This window comes from Psittacula echo (assembly GCF_963264785.1).
Source record: "Psittacula echo genome assembly, chromosome: 3".
NCBI classification, from domain to species: domain Eukaryota; kingdom Metazoa; phylum Chordata; class Aves; order Psittaciformes; family Psittacidae; genus Psittacula; species Psittacula echo.
The window spans coordinates 111113886-111128445 of NC_137736.1; the positions used below are offsets into that span (position 1 = coordinate 111113886).

General features: G+C 44.0%; 1 protein-coding gene across 1 annotated transcript in view; it reads right to left on the bottom strand.

Moving 5' to 3' along the window:
* Window positions 1–13962: 13962 nt before the first annotated feature.
* DDX10 (DEAD-box helicase 10) overlaps window positions 13963–14560 on the bottom strand; it is a gene marked incomplete at its 5' end in the record, with an annotated part of 179004 nt that continues 178406 nt past the window's right edge. Inside the window, one exon of the mRNA XM_080614445.1 lies at window positions 13963–14538. Coding sequence (XP_080470571.1) covers window positions 14352–14538 — 187 coding nt within the window. The 3' untranslated portion in view covers window positions 13963–14351. The remainder of the gene's footprint in view (window positions 14539–14560) is intronic.

A 14560-nucleotide genomic window follows, 5' to 3' on the forward strand; every position in this document is an offset into this window, starting at 1 on the left:
ATTCCAAGAGTTGCTGCATCCTTGTCTTGCCAGCTACCAACTTTGATGACAAACCTGTTGTTTGCTTCAGGATAAAAAGCAAAATGAACTTGGAGTGTGCTCAGGGTCTACGTTCGATGCTAATGCATGCTGCTATTGCCTACAGTAGCTGCAGAGCAAGGTCCTGTCTTGAATGTTTTCAGTCCATAATCAAATCTGTTTCATAGACAAAGGAACTTTCTGTTTTCTCTCCTGAATATAGGGTACCTCTGAATAGTTTCTAATCTATAACATTACGATGAATTATAACCCCATCGTGACTCTGTGTAATTATTTCTGCTGTTGAATTGCACATGTATCAATCAAGTGCAAATTCCTGAAAGAATAACAGATACAGAAACTGCTCCTAAACAAAAGGTACAGGCAGGTAAAATTAACCAGTCACCTTCACAGTTTCATTTACATCCGTGCAGTTATGGTCAAAGTGTGCCAGAACACATCCAAGTACTTTTGCCTCCTTCAAAAACCATTTCTCCACCAAATTCAGAAAATGCTTGTGCAAGGCCACCAATCAAGTCAGGGATGAAAAAGCAATCAGTGGTGTCCTGCTAATTTACAGATTTATTTTTGTCACTGGCTGATTGCTGCTGAATTCTTGCAAAGCTATGAGAAACTTACAGAAAGAGTGTTTCAGCACACAGCCTGACCTGAGCACGCTTACCTCCCAATGCTCGATTACCACAGCACACGGTTTTCTTTCCAATAGCCCTTGTACAGCCACGTGGCTGTTGCTGCTGCTCAGACCAACACATTAAAATGAGAAGTGCTATTCAAGCAGAACTTGGTTTATGAAACAGATTATTCTTTATAAGCCATGAAGGAAAAAAAAGTCAAAATTATCTAAAGCGAACAAAAATGCTCTTTTTTCCCACATGTATCAACCACCACATTGTCTGTGACTGCACACGTAGCCTCCTGTAGAAGGCTGCAGCCCAATCTTGCCCAATGCCTCCCTCATGCAATTGGTCTCACTGAAATGGCCACAGATCCTCTCTGGACTGGGCTCAGCTACACTGAAAGCAGCCTGGCAAACCCCATCTCTACACAAGCTGATGCTCTTAAAGGCCAAAAAGACAGAGGACTTGAATACAAGCAAATTGTCCCAAAGTGTCCCAGCTGGCCACAACATCATCAGCCCATCTTCCACATCTTTTTTCTGAAGATAGATAGGTAGGCAGGTAGGTAGGTAGATACATAAAGAGACAGACAGACACACACACACAGATAGTTATAGCCCCACCATCACTGGTGAAATAGGGCAGGCCTCCATGACACAGCAGAGTTGTGCACCTCCCAGCAATGAAGGCAGAGCAGCCTTACACACCCTGGCCAAGCAGTGTGGGTGGTTTTTTATGGCTCTTCAGATTGGAGGCTACTGCTCATAGATAAGCAACCTGTACTGCAAGGGGACAGACCACCACAGCACCTGTAAGAGCCTTAAATGCCCGTCATTCTGCCGTGCTTCAGTGCTGATGCTTCTGTGTCATGTTCTCCAACAAGATCAGCTGCCTGGAGGAAGCAAGGAGACAACCCCAACAACTCCTCATCCAAATGCAAGGGGAACTTGGGGGCATAATTATGCTTCAGCACTGGTGTTGCTGAAAAGCCCTGGAACCTTCCTCCTTCGAAGATGGGAAAGGGCTCAGGGAACCTAGAAATGAGTGACAATCCACTGGCAAATAAGCAAAGCTGGGGAAACTGGGATGTGGAAGGACCAAGGCCAGTGCTCATTTTTGCACTAGGCTGGACTGTACCTCACCCATTGTTCCAACTCATCACAACAGCAGGACATGCCCAGAAGTCCTCCCTCACCAGCTCACCGGTGAAACGCACATCTCTTCCCTCTTCCCTGCCACCCAGACCAGGGAACCCAGCCCTGCTCTTTGCCCTTGCCAGACTCATAGAATCACAGAATAGCTAGGGTTGGAAAGGACCTTAAGATCATCTAGTTCCAACCCCCTGCCATAGCCAGGGACACCCCACACTAAACCATGTCACCCAAGGCTCTGTCCAACCTGGTGTTGAACACCACCAGGGATGGAGCATTCACAACTTCCTTGGGCAACCCATTCCAGTGCCTCACCACCCTTACAGTAGAGAACTTCTATCATATATCTAAAAAAAATCTCCTGTATTTTGGTTTGAACCCATTACCCCTTGTCCTGTCACTAAGTCCCTAATGAACAGTCCATCCGCAACATCCTTATAGGCCCCCTTCAGATACTGGAAGGCTGCTATGAGGTCTCCACGCAGCCTTCTCTTCTCCAGGCTGAACAGCCCCAACTTGCTCAGCCTATCTTCATACAGGAGGTCTGCTGGGTCACAGTCAGCCACTTTTTCTTGGCTGGGTTCACTCTCCTGACTGTGCCTTTGTAAGACACCTGAGACAAGAAAAAGGCTCTCCCAAAGTCTCATTACCAACATCAGTAGCCTGAATCCTGCTCTCCCATCCATCCTTACCATTGCTGATACAACTGAACACTGCCCAGAAAACAAAAGCAGTTCTCCAAAGCTGCCCTCAAGACAGCCTCACCGGCTGTTTTTCACAACCCTTTGGCTAAATATAGGTCCTTGAACAGATCTCCTCCAACCAGTAAGTACTGCTCAGCATGAGGCAGGTGACAGGTCAGGAGCTGAGGGATCACTGCTCTGGAGCTGGGATCAGAAGTAAGGCTTTTTTCAGAAACATCAGCCCTGAGGCCACCTCTGCTCTTAACAAATCAGCAGGACTTTTATTGCTGACCTTGAGGCACAGAAAGTGCCAATATTTGAAAGAGCTCACCCAGTGACATTCAGCTGCTTCAAGCGGCACTTAAAGCACTATCATGAACGCACAGAGAGGTCCTCATTCATCCTGTCGCTTTCAAATGAGGGTAGTACGCTGATGCCAGCAGTTCTTCAAGCACTGATGTGCGAAAGAAGGAATTAACAGCAGACTCTCCCAAGGCACGCAACAGACTTGGTGTCTGCTTTGGGAACAAAAGCCAGAGGCACCTGCAGGTCTTGCACCTAACAGACCATCACACCAAGACCTGGATTTTCTTCCTGGCTTTGTTTCTGGCTCAGCATTCACCTGTGGTCAACAGCCCTGCTCATAAAATGAGTGTAACACACTGCAAAACAGGATCCTTAAAGCTCTCAGCAGACACTGTGCACTTTCATTAGCCACAGCTGAATCCCAGATTGGCAAATGGCAGCTGAAACACCTATTTTTAATTGAAATGAGCCACGCTAGACAGTTTTTTATTAGTGCTCATACGTAATACTGAAGTTGCTCTTCACAGGGCAATCATCCATTAATCTGATTATGATCATGGTTTTCTTAATGATGTGGCAACACAATGCAACACATTAAGTGAAGTTAAAAAAAATCTCCTTTCTCTAAGCTGATTGTTACTCATTTCCATTCACTGCAATCTTTCTTACTCTGTGCACATCAGCCTCATAGGAGGTCATATCATCTTAGTGCTTGTCCAGAAGGTTCAATGTCTGTGTAGGGCTCCACTTGTCCAGAGAGTACCTTTTGCACAAGGGATGGAGGTGCAAAATAAAATCAGGATGTTCTCTCAACATCTCTCACAGCGGATCAGAGATGGTGGTCCTGCTGGAGGGGACACTGGGAGCTAGGGAGCACATCTGCGTCTTCACTCATTAGCCTCTGCTTCACCAAACCTTATGAACTTTTCAGATGATACATAACGGGCAACAGAGAGAGCTGGCAGTGAAGAGGTGACACATTCCTCACTTCAAGCACATGATGGATCTGTGAAGTTTTGTGTAATTATAAAATAAATGCACAGAGAAGCAGACACTCTCCACAGATGGTCCATGAGAGCTGCCTGGACACAGATTCTGACCTTGAAGTGGGCAAAGACTAATGTGGAGAAAGCTTTACATTTGGGAGTCAGCAACCCCACACTTCAGAAAAGATCATACTCACACAGGCACACATATACAGGAGCACTGCTGCAGGTTTGCAGCATCATCTGCCCCACACAACATCCTCAGAGAGACCTCTCAGCCTGGCTGCAAGGGCTGTATTTGGAGGGGCACATGGCAGTTGCTCAGGGAACAAAACCAAATGGCCAGGAGGAGCCAGGGCAGTGGTAAACAGGTGCTGAAGAGGTGGATAGTCTGCCCATTGGGCCTGACTGCCCAGCTAGTCCATAGAGGTTTTATGGCTGAGAGGCTGTAGCAGGAGATGAGACATCTCACAGGAATGAAGTGCACACCTCCAGAGCAGGTATTGCCTGTCAAATGAGCAGTAGTGCACAGTGACATACAGACAAAAGGGGGGGTAGGAGGCTAAGAGCAGGCCTGAGGGGGTATTTTAGATGTTTCACCACAGAGGATCAAACACTGAGCTTTGTATTTCCCTAATAAAACACTCAGCACATGATTTTATGGCTTACTTGTTCCTGCAGAAGCTGTGGCTGCTGCAGCCACATACATTAGCTGAACATAGGATGATGCTAACACTGCTGCAGACCTAAATAGACAAGCCCATATTTTCACTTGGTTGAGGAAAACTGCCCCTCTTAACGCTTTATGACCTGACTGACAGAAAGAAAATTTCAGTGTCTGTGCAGGCAGTCAAAAGTAGATGGGGAAAGTGAGGAATATTTACAATACAGAGAAGAATACTTGGGTGATGTATTGAATATTACCCACCAGAAATGTGAGTGTGAATTGTTGTTAAATGTCTAAAACCTTGTATTATCACAGAGTCATATTTTGAACATTCAAAGCGATTCTGAATAGCTGATGCAATGAAAGAGGTTATACTAAGCACAGGGACCTGCAAAATAGCCTAGTTGGCTGATCACACGTCAAATAACCAGAGAGTACTCGATCAACTTCCAGAAAAGACCAAATGACTGCATTGGCACTGAGCACCGTGGTGGCCCTGGGGAACAGCAGCACATGCCTGTCCCCATGGCTGCACCTGCAGGACAGGAACAGCCACTCCAGAGCAGGCAACTGTTGACGGCCAGGAGACAACATCTCCCCATTGCCAAACCTACCCAAGCCTGAGGGTGCCCAGGGCCCCTGAGAGGCCCCACCAGATTTCAGTAGACAAGGAAAGAACACTGGTCACCTCCCATCCTGATGTCTCTGGTTCACTCTCCTTGGTGTTTTCTTACTTCACATTCTGCAAAGGTTCTTCCAGCACTTGGGTTTTTTTTCCTGTGCCTTTTGTCTCTACACAGACCCCAGACTGCTTCAGACATCACTGTCCGGGGCTTAGCCATCTCCCTGGTGCCCTCCCCTAGCACAGCAAGGCTACTATCCAGGTCCTGCCAGGGTGAGACAGGCAGCTGCTCAACCCTGAGCAAGAGGGCATTTGCATCAGGCTGAAGGTGGGCAAGTCCTGCATTCCCATCCTTTGTTTCCACCACTTGAAGTAGAGGACAGAAATGAGAACCTCAGATGCTTAGCAAAAAAACAGAGCTTAATACAGAATTTTACCCTCCCTTGATTTTATTTAGCAAGTTTCTGGAGGAGAGCTGCTCTTTTAGACAGGCAATTCTGCATCACTAACAGCTTGATATTGTTTATGCTGAAATTAGGTGCTGAAGATGCAAATCAGTCTGCAAAAAAATGTATCAGCATCTACAAGAAGAGGCAAAGAGTAAATGGGCTTAATTAGTCACTAAACAAGGAACTAGATTAGCACACTTACATATATTTAAGAAATGCAAGCTCTTAATCCTACCCTGTGCACTTGATTCCTTATGCTGCAGAACTCCTCTTTATAAAGATGGTTGGTTGAACAGGTGTGTGGATCAAGGACCATCTACCCCAGCAGCCCCAGCCCCAGAGCAGATGCTGGACAAGAGCACAGCCTGAGGGAAGGCAGCAGTGGAGCTGTGCCCCTGCATGCTGCGCTCCCCCTGCATGCTGATCCCTTGCAATCCACTCCACTGCCTTTCTGCTTGGTGTGTGATTGGGAAAACAAATTTAGGGAGGCAAAAAAAGGTTGTCAGTGAGGGTGTAGGCTTGAAAGAAATCTCCTGGCCCAGCCCCTGTCACCTTGTGTCACCTCATCACTGCCTTATATTGCAGCACACAGGTTTGCCAAGGGACATCAGCCAGAGCCCTGTGCTTCTGCTAGGGACTGTTTCTCGCCTGTGACAGAGGGGGAAGGGTTCTGACAAGAAGATGTCAAAGAGAAGCTTGATAGCTCCCCAGAAGGCTATTGGATGTTCTCATTTTCCTCATGTAGTATGGAGAGGTTGCAGAGAAAAACTCTAAAAATAGTCAGATAAAGACAATATCATTCTTTATCTCTTGGAGGAAGAAAGGGGCTCATGTGCACTGCTCTGGGCATTTCAGATAGAGTGAAATGGGATGCTTGCTGCTCACTAACATCACTGGTTATTAACCATTATGTTTCTTAACTGCATTGCAGGCCTCCATCACACAACCATCTCCGCAGTTCAGGACCACTGAGGGCAAGTTTAGCAGCATCCATGCAGGAATTGCATCATTTACCATGACCTGGGAACTGTGAGCAGAACATCTGGTTTCTCTTCAGGGTGCAGGATCCATCTGCAAGCTGACCTGCAGTCACTGGGGTGTGCAATATTGTGCGGGATGACACCAAATCATTTACTGAATTCCCAGCATTTCTCTGCCTTCACTGCACCCACTAATCACCATTTCAGCCAAACCCAATCAGGTTAGGGATGCACAGACACTGGAAGTGCTTGATAAAAGGAAAAAACCTAAATTATTGGGAAGTTGGCACAGGGTAACACTCACATGGGGAGTCATATCTCCCAACTGGATGATCATCTGCTTTCTGGTGGCAGGAGCCTCCATTGCAAAGTCCTTGTGGCAGCATCTTCAGCTGGAACAGGAGAGACTCCTCCAAGCACTGTTTTGTTCTGTTCTTGGCATCCAATCAGTCTTGGTCCTGTGATCATCCTTCCACATGCATAGGTCACTGCTACTGATGTACCTAACCACATACAAACCACCCTTTAAATGTCTTAACCATGTACAGAAGACTGTCCTGCATGACCATTTCTCCAGGAACAGATTCATAACTGCACACAACAGCCTTGGCATGTCTTTGGGGCACTTCACCTAGGATGTTAATGCGGGCACATAGGAATTGCCTTGGGGAAAATGTCGAGCACTGTCCAAAATCCCCACATGAAGTCACTGAATGGTGAAGGTTCAGTCACTTGTCTCATTTCAAGCTGGCCCATGGGCTCGAGGCACCCATTACCTCATGGCTGCAGAGCACAGCCTGTGGGTGCCTGGACCATCCAAGGCACTTAGTGCACTGGGTGTGCATAGCGGCACAGCCCTGACACCAAACCTGATGGTCTTATAATGTAAGCCACATAACTCTTTGTCACCTGAGCCTGAAATGGCTCCATGGAGGGTGTAAGAGGTTTTTTACCACCTCTTGTGTTACTCACAAAAGAAGCTACCTGTGAGAAGGGAGGGGTAGCTGCCAGACTTTAACCTCTGTGTCACTCTGCTGGAAGCCAATGCTCATGCTGGCTCAGACCTTGGGCAAGTCACACTTGTCCTCCCCATGAGCAGCCTTTTTGTTGACAAGTCAGGGCATCAGTTTGAAGCACACCAGCAAGTTTCTGAGTGCAAGGGAGAGTGTTATAGACTCACCTTATTGCTGAGGGAAATGATTCACATTATTACCTGCTTTAAGAGGGGAACACAAAGGTCTCTTAAAAACAAAACCAAATTCCAGTGTTCTCCATGAACATCTCCAAATAAATGCAAACTGTACTCAGGGCAGTAGCATTAAAAAAACTGTAACCTGCTGAGATGCAATTTGTTAAGACATTTATGGTGTCTAACAAGCTTAAATTAGTTCCCAAGCTATATTCATTAGCTTTCATTGAGCTCATGGAATAAAAACAAGTTACATTTCAGTCTAATCAAATGCAGTTGGTGGGAAGGTTCACAAGTATGGCCATTAAACCTACAGATTGGAGGAACCATTTCACTTCCTTATGAAGCGCAGCACAATGTATATATGATGGACTTGCAAAAAGAATGAGCTAAATTCCATTTTACCTTAAGTGTGATAAGCTTAAGCACATCAACACTGTTAATAGCAAGTTCAATTTACAGCCTGTAGTTACACATGGCTTTTTTGTAACAGCTTGGGTTTAGCATCAGAGGGACAAGCTGTGCAGGAGAGGGAGGACTTCTGTAGCACCGGAGAGGCCATAGCCAGGAATATTATCTTCTTCCAGGATCCAATACGTGATTAGGAGAACAATGCTCATTAGTTTCCTCTTAATGCAGCTGAAATCTCAGCACAGCTACTTCTGAACTGGAAAGGATTTCAAAACCTGCTCAACAAAACTAATTTAGTTTAATTAAACTTATCTATATTTTATAGACAAAACACATCTCAGATGACGTGCAAAAGTTACAGATAGCATCTACCCAAGAGATTCCACTCCTGGCTAAATCCGCTAGCTGACAGCCCAGTGCAATTTAAGCAATCATTTTTACATGACTGAATCTGATGAATAGCTTTCTTCGTGAAAAATGGCTTCTGGCCAGACAGGCACAAAAATAGGCAATGCACAAGGCATTCTTGGAACAGATCAACTTCTCTACTGATTTAATTGTACCAATACCTCCTATCAGGCCTGAAAAGAATCTTCTTCTGCATTAGGCTTTTTAATTCACTGATGTTCTTGACTGACTCATTTGCCTTTGAGGTTTGGGGAGTACTTCATTATAAAAGTGTCCACATGGTATAGACTAAAGCCTTGATCATAACTTTTATCACGAAGACAATGGGAATACAATTTTCTGGCATCTAATTCCACTTTTTAAAGATAAAACTTGCAAATCCTTCTGAGAATACAACATTGATCTGAAAGGATGAGACTAGATTCAAGGAGCTGCAAACACCAGAGGAAAGAGCAATAAACCAAAGAAATCTAACAAAATATGGTCCAAAAGCGAAGGCAAGTCTTTTCTCACTAAAACTACTGATTGGAAATTGTATTTCTTTTGGAGTTTAGATGTGTGCTGGATCTTCTCGCTTAAAGCATGCTGGGTGCAAGATTTGGCACATTACACTCAAAGTCCCCATCACATTAACAGCAAAAGTGGGTGCTGCACAAGTGTTCCCATCCCTCAGCTGCCTGTTTCCAGCCCTCTGTCCAGTGAACAAAAAGGATGGCAGAAGAATTCATCTGGCTCAGGACAGAACCAACCAACTTAATCTGAACCTCAGGTTCTTTGTCAGAGAAAGGTTATGGATGGAGCGGTGACCTCCAGCATGAAAGCAGCAACATCCTGAACCACAGTGGCTATTTCTGCAGCAGCAGCCTACCATAGCTTAGCATCCCTGCCACGAGGCATACTCCATCTCTCGAAAGAAATAAGCACTAATCAGATCAAACTAGAGAGCAGCAGCATGAGGAAATATATTCATTTGCAACCTTTACTAAGAGACATTTTCTTACTGTGTTTTATATCAATTTTGTCATATGTACTCAGGGTTACAGGAACCCACAGCATCACTTCAGTATCTTCAGATCTTGTACTATTTGTTATAGTCTGAATTGAATATTCTCTACCACAGCTCTCTGGTTTTTACAGTTTTGCTTCAGGCATTTCTCTCTCTCACTGGGTCTGGCCAGGCAGCAGGACACACCAGTCAGTGCTCTAGCTGGACTCAGGCAGTTGCAGGAGGAATAAGAATTATTTCAAATTCCTGTTCATATATTTAAATAAAAATACACACTTAAAATGGTAAATATTAATTTGCAACCACTTATGCTAGCGCCTACATTTCTTACACTCTTCACACAATTTAATGTGCTGCATCAACAAGGTCTGTACAAAGTAAACAAGTAACAGAAATTTCTATGATGCTGTGGCAGAACAGTAACTTTGCAATGACACATTTTATCTGTGCCCTGGGTTCAGCTGTAATAGTTACTTTTCTCCTTCCTAGTAGCTGGTGCAGTGCTATGTTTTGGCTTTAGTCTGAGAACAATGCTGATAACACACCAATGTTTTCATTGTTGTCAAGCAGATCAAGGACTTTCTCAGTCTCATTCTGTGCCAGTGAGGAATGGCACAAGAAGACAGAAGGAAGCAGAGACAGGACAACTGACCCAAACTAACCAAAGGGGTATTTCATACCACAGCATGTCATGCCCAGTATATAAACTGAGGGGAGTTACCCAGAAGGCCCAGATCGCTGCTTGGGTTGGGCTGGGTATTGGTCGGTGAGTGGTGAGAAATTGTATTGTGCATCACGTGGGTTTAGTGGGTTTTTATTCTTTTTTCCTTTTAGCTTGATATTCTCTCCCCTTGTTACTTCCCTTATCATTGTTTTGTAGTAGTAGCTGATATTATACTTTAGATATTGGACTGTTCTTATCTCAACCCATGGGGTTTACATTGTTTCCCTTCTACTCTCCATCATGCCCAGAGGATGAGTGAGCGAACGGCTGTGCGGTACTGAGTCACCAGCTGGGCTTAAACCATGACAATATGGCTTGTGAAAACACAGCCCGCTAAACACTTTCAGTAGCTGGCACATTCAGTATCAGTATATTTAACTATTTAAAAAACCCAGGCCCCTCAATGCTCTCATGACTTTTACCCAACCTTTAGTTTCCATCCAAAAGAGGCTTCAAAAAAACTGTAATAAATTATCCAATAAAAAGGTCTCTATTATTTTGTATGCAATGAAGAAAAAATTTGACTCTGAGTAAAGCCCACTAAATTACAGCATTATATAAATGTCTAATGTATATCTTCAGAATTAACTAAACGTACTAAATGTAGTCTTAACGCCATACCCAGCTATAAGTCAAAACACTGGAACCATTCTAGCAGCAGCAGGAAATCGACCACTACTATTATAAAGTACAAATGCAAACTAGTATGACAATTCATTATTTAAAACAAGATTTCCTGCTTAGCAATTTGAAGTATGTCTCTTGGCCAATGGCCTTGGAAAATACCACCTTACTCAGACCTTGCTACCACTCCTAAAGTAGTCCTCAAAGGGGACATTCACTCCCCTCCTCATGGAGAGCTGCAGCCTGTGAGGGTGAGAAGCCTGAAACCCACCCCAGGGAGCTCACAATACCACACACCATGACACATGAAGGTGAGGGCCCTGCACAGAAGGCAGGTCAGCTGCCAAGTGGGAGGCTGCTCTTGCTAAACCATAAGTGATTTAGGAGTTGTGGATTCAACTAGTCATCAATGAAGCCTTACAGGAATGCCAACTGACTTCCACATTTCCATTTCTGCTGTGTAAAGCTGGGATTACAATGCATGTGAAGTACAAACTTGTAAAAGCTTGGCATTTGTTCTGATGCTACATGTACCTGGGACCAGCTGCCCCCACTCCATGTGCCCAGGACACACATGCCGGGCCTCTTGGCAGAAGGTTGAGAGGTCCACATGTGTGAAACGCAAACAAACTCCCTGGAAAACACCCTTCGGTGAAGTCAACCCTTGCAGTTCTGAGATTAATATTTGGATTGTGTGCTTTGCACTTTTTTCTTACTCCAGAAACACAGCTAAAGGCAGGGCCAATGAGGAACCTCTTAAACCAGACCTACAGCTGACAGAAACAATAACCCAGAACCACAACCTCAAATGCTGACTGATGTCTTTGTCTTGCTCTTTCTAGCACATGCAGTTCCCGGTTCTTTGATACACTCATCACATGGAGCATCTGCCTTAAGCCACCTCCCTCTACTTTTTCACAAGGCTCCATTCCTGTGGGAGTCACACTCTAGATACACACATCCACTCAAGGACAGCCCCATCTGAAGCAGATGGGCAAGATGAATAAGAATTTGAGAAACAATGGCCCTGTATCAGACAACACATTAGAAACTCCATTATCCCAAAGCACAAAAGAAGAGCACTTCAAAAAATATTTTACGCAGACAATGAAAGCATCACAAGAGTAGAAGTGCAGCACAATCTTTCCAATATACATAATTTAATTTCTAGTCTTACTGCTCACTGGATAAAATGCTTCTCTCACACCCCAGCATACGAATGAGAATATTCCAGTAAGAAACAGTATATCTTTTGGATTTTTACTTACTTACTCCAACAAACTATATTCAACCTTCTCAGAGCAAAGACTTGAGAGGAGAGACACCAGTGGATGTGCAAGACAGCTGATCACCACAAAGAGCACCATGAATTTACAAATGCCTCTAAGATGCATACACCACCATGTGTATTATCTACACCAGCTCACCTCTGAATAGCTTCCTGCTGTGGATACTCCTTGCACTGTAGTTCACTGCATTCCTCCATGACCACAGGAGCAGGACCCCCGTTATCCCAGTGCAGGGGCATTTGTTCACCTTGCTTATCACATTCACTGCAGCCATTCACCTCATGGAGCTTAAACACAGTCACAGTAGCATCACAGCAGATCCTTCTTCATTAACAGATTGATCACCAACGCTGTTCCCAGATCACAGTATTTTCCAGGCCTACTGTGGCACTATAGACTAAACAACACTGTGCATCAGCTGCCAAGCAGGTCCCATCTTTCATGTTTAGTTGTTTGTGAAACACGGTCATTTCTTCTCATTCCACATTGTCAGGAAGGAGCAGATGGCAGATGTGCTTTGTCTATAATATTGTTTTTATGATCCCCTGTCGGCACAACAGCAGAAGCAACATTTGCAGACAAGAATCTGCGGTATATTTTCAGTTTGGGGTAACTGAGCTGAAAGATAGCATGGGGTACAGGGAGAGGACGAAAGGTTTGCATAGGATTGGTGAGATTTCTGCAACAAAACAAAACAAAACAAATCCAAACAACAACAAACCCCTCCCCCTTCCCCCCCCCCAAAAAAAAAGAAAAGTAATCTTGAAAACAGAGGATTATTTATTTTAAAATGTTCTTCATATACAACTTCTTGAGACGTGTACTTTGATTTGCTGAAGGGAAGCAACAGGGGAAAGCCCTCGGGCATTTGTACCTACTCAGTGTTTTACTGTTTTGCCGTGTAAACTTCACTTAGACATAGGTCTGCTGAAAACTGAGAGACATCACTTTCCATGCCTGTTTGCTGTCAAAAAACTTGTGTCAGCAAACACTGGATTTTCCTGCTCTCCTCTGTTTTCTTGCACAGCAGCTTTCCCTTTACCTCAGTTGTTTCAGAGATATGCAAAACTCTCAGCAGTTTTCATCATTCTCCATATTGCCTGCAAGGGTTTACCATGCTTTTTGCTGAACGATGTGCCAATATTCTTGACAGGGTAGTCAAGAATGCAAGCAAGAAGACAGTGAATTTGGCTCACAGCTGGCATTCAGGCCCAAGCAAGAGAAGAAAATCAACTTAAATAAGTAAGAATTTGGTATTGTATTAATATTTTGTTATGCTTCAGAGAGAATGCCCACTTCTTCCCTTCCCTGGGAAAGGACCCACGAAGCATACATCTTTTTGCTGTTTATCAAGGTGCCGCAGTTATGGGTAAGCACAAAATCTGCCACAACCAACCATGGTTTGACGGGATGAAACGTGAAAATATGCTCAACACTACATTATTTTTCTTCATTACATTTGGCCATAACAAGAAATAGCTCACTTCCAGTTGTAAGCCTGCCACAAAATCTACCTGGCAACCAATTTTATCAGGCAATGTTATGCTCTACCTTTTTGTGGCATCGCTGTGTTCTCATTCATATGGGATTCAAATGCAAGATTCAGTTTTAGCTTCTAAAAGTGGTTTTCTGAAGTGCTTAACACCAGTGACAGAATCATAACAGAAACAATAACCAAGATAACTAATAAATGAGAGACACTAAAAGTTTACACCAAGGCTTCAGAAATTTTCATTAAAATATTTTTAAAATATCTGCATGATACACAGAAGAAAAATGCATTTGATTTGAAGTAACAACTTGAGCAGTCAACAATATTTCTTCTTGAATAATTTTAGAACACATTTATCTCCAAAAATAACAAACCTGACACAGTTGAGAAGGGAGCATCCTGGGTTTATTTAAAGCAAGGTTAAAATAAAAAAGATAATTTGTTCAGAACTTGGGAGATTTGAAATTATAAATGTGTTACTGCAGAACGACATCTGGGGATTGAGGTTGAAAAGTTCATTTAAAAAGACTTATAAATCAAACCAAATATTGCCTGTAATCCATGAACTGATCTAAGGCAATTCCACTGCACACAGAACTCATTTATCTATGACCACTGGTACCCAGCTGCCCAGATGCCAAATTCATTTTCTGCAGACTACTGACAAAACGTGGAGATATCCCAGAAAGAAAACGGGCAGAAAAATAATTAGCTGCGACTGTTGAGCAGATGTAGTACAAGCTCTTCATCCTCTGCCAGAGAAAGCCCAGTATCTAATGGCAAACAGGGCTCCTCCTCTTGGCTGAATTTCGCTTTCTTTCTTTTCAGTGGCATTTCTTCTGCCGCAGTACTGTTGCTATAGCTTCTTTTCTTTCTTCCACTCTTCTCCAGTTCACTGCAGAAACAAATAAATTAGT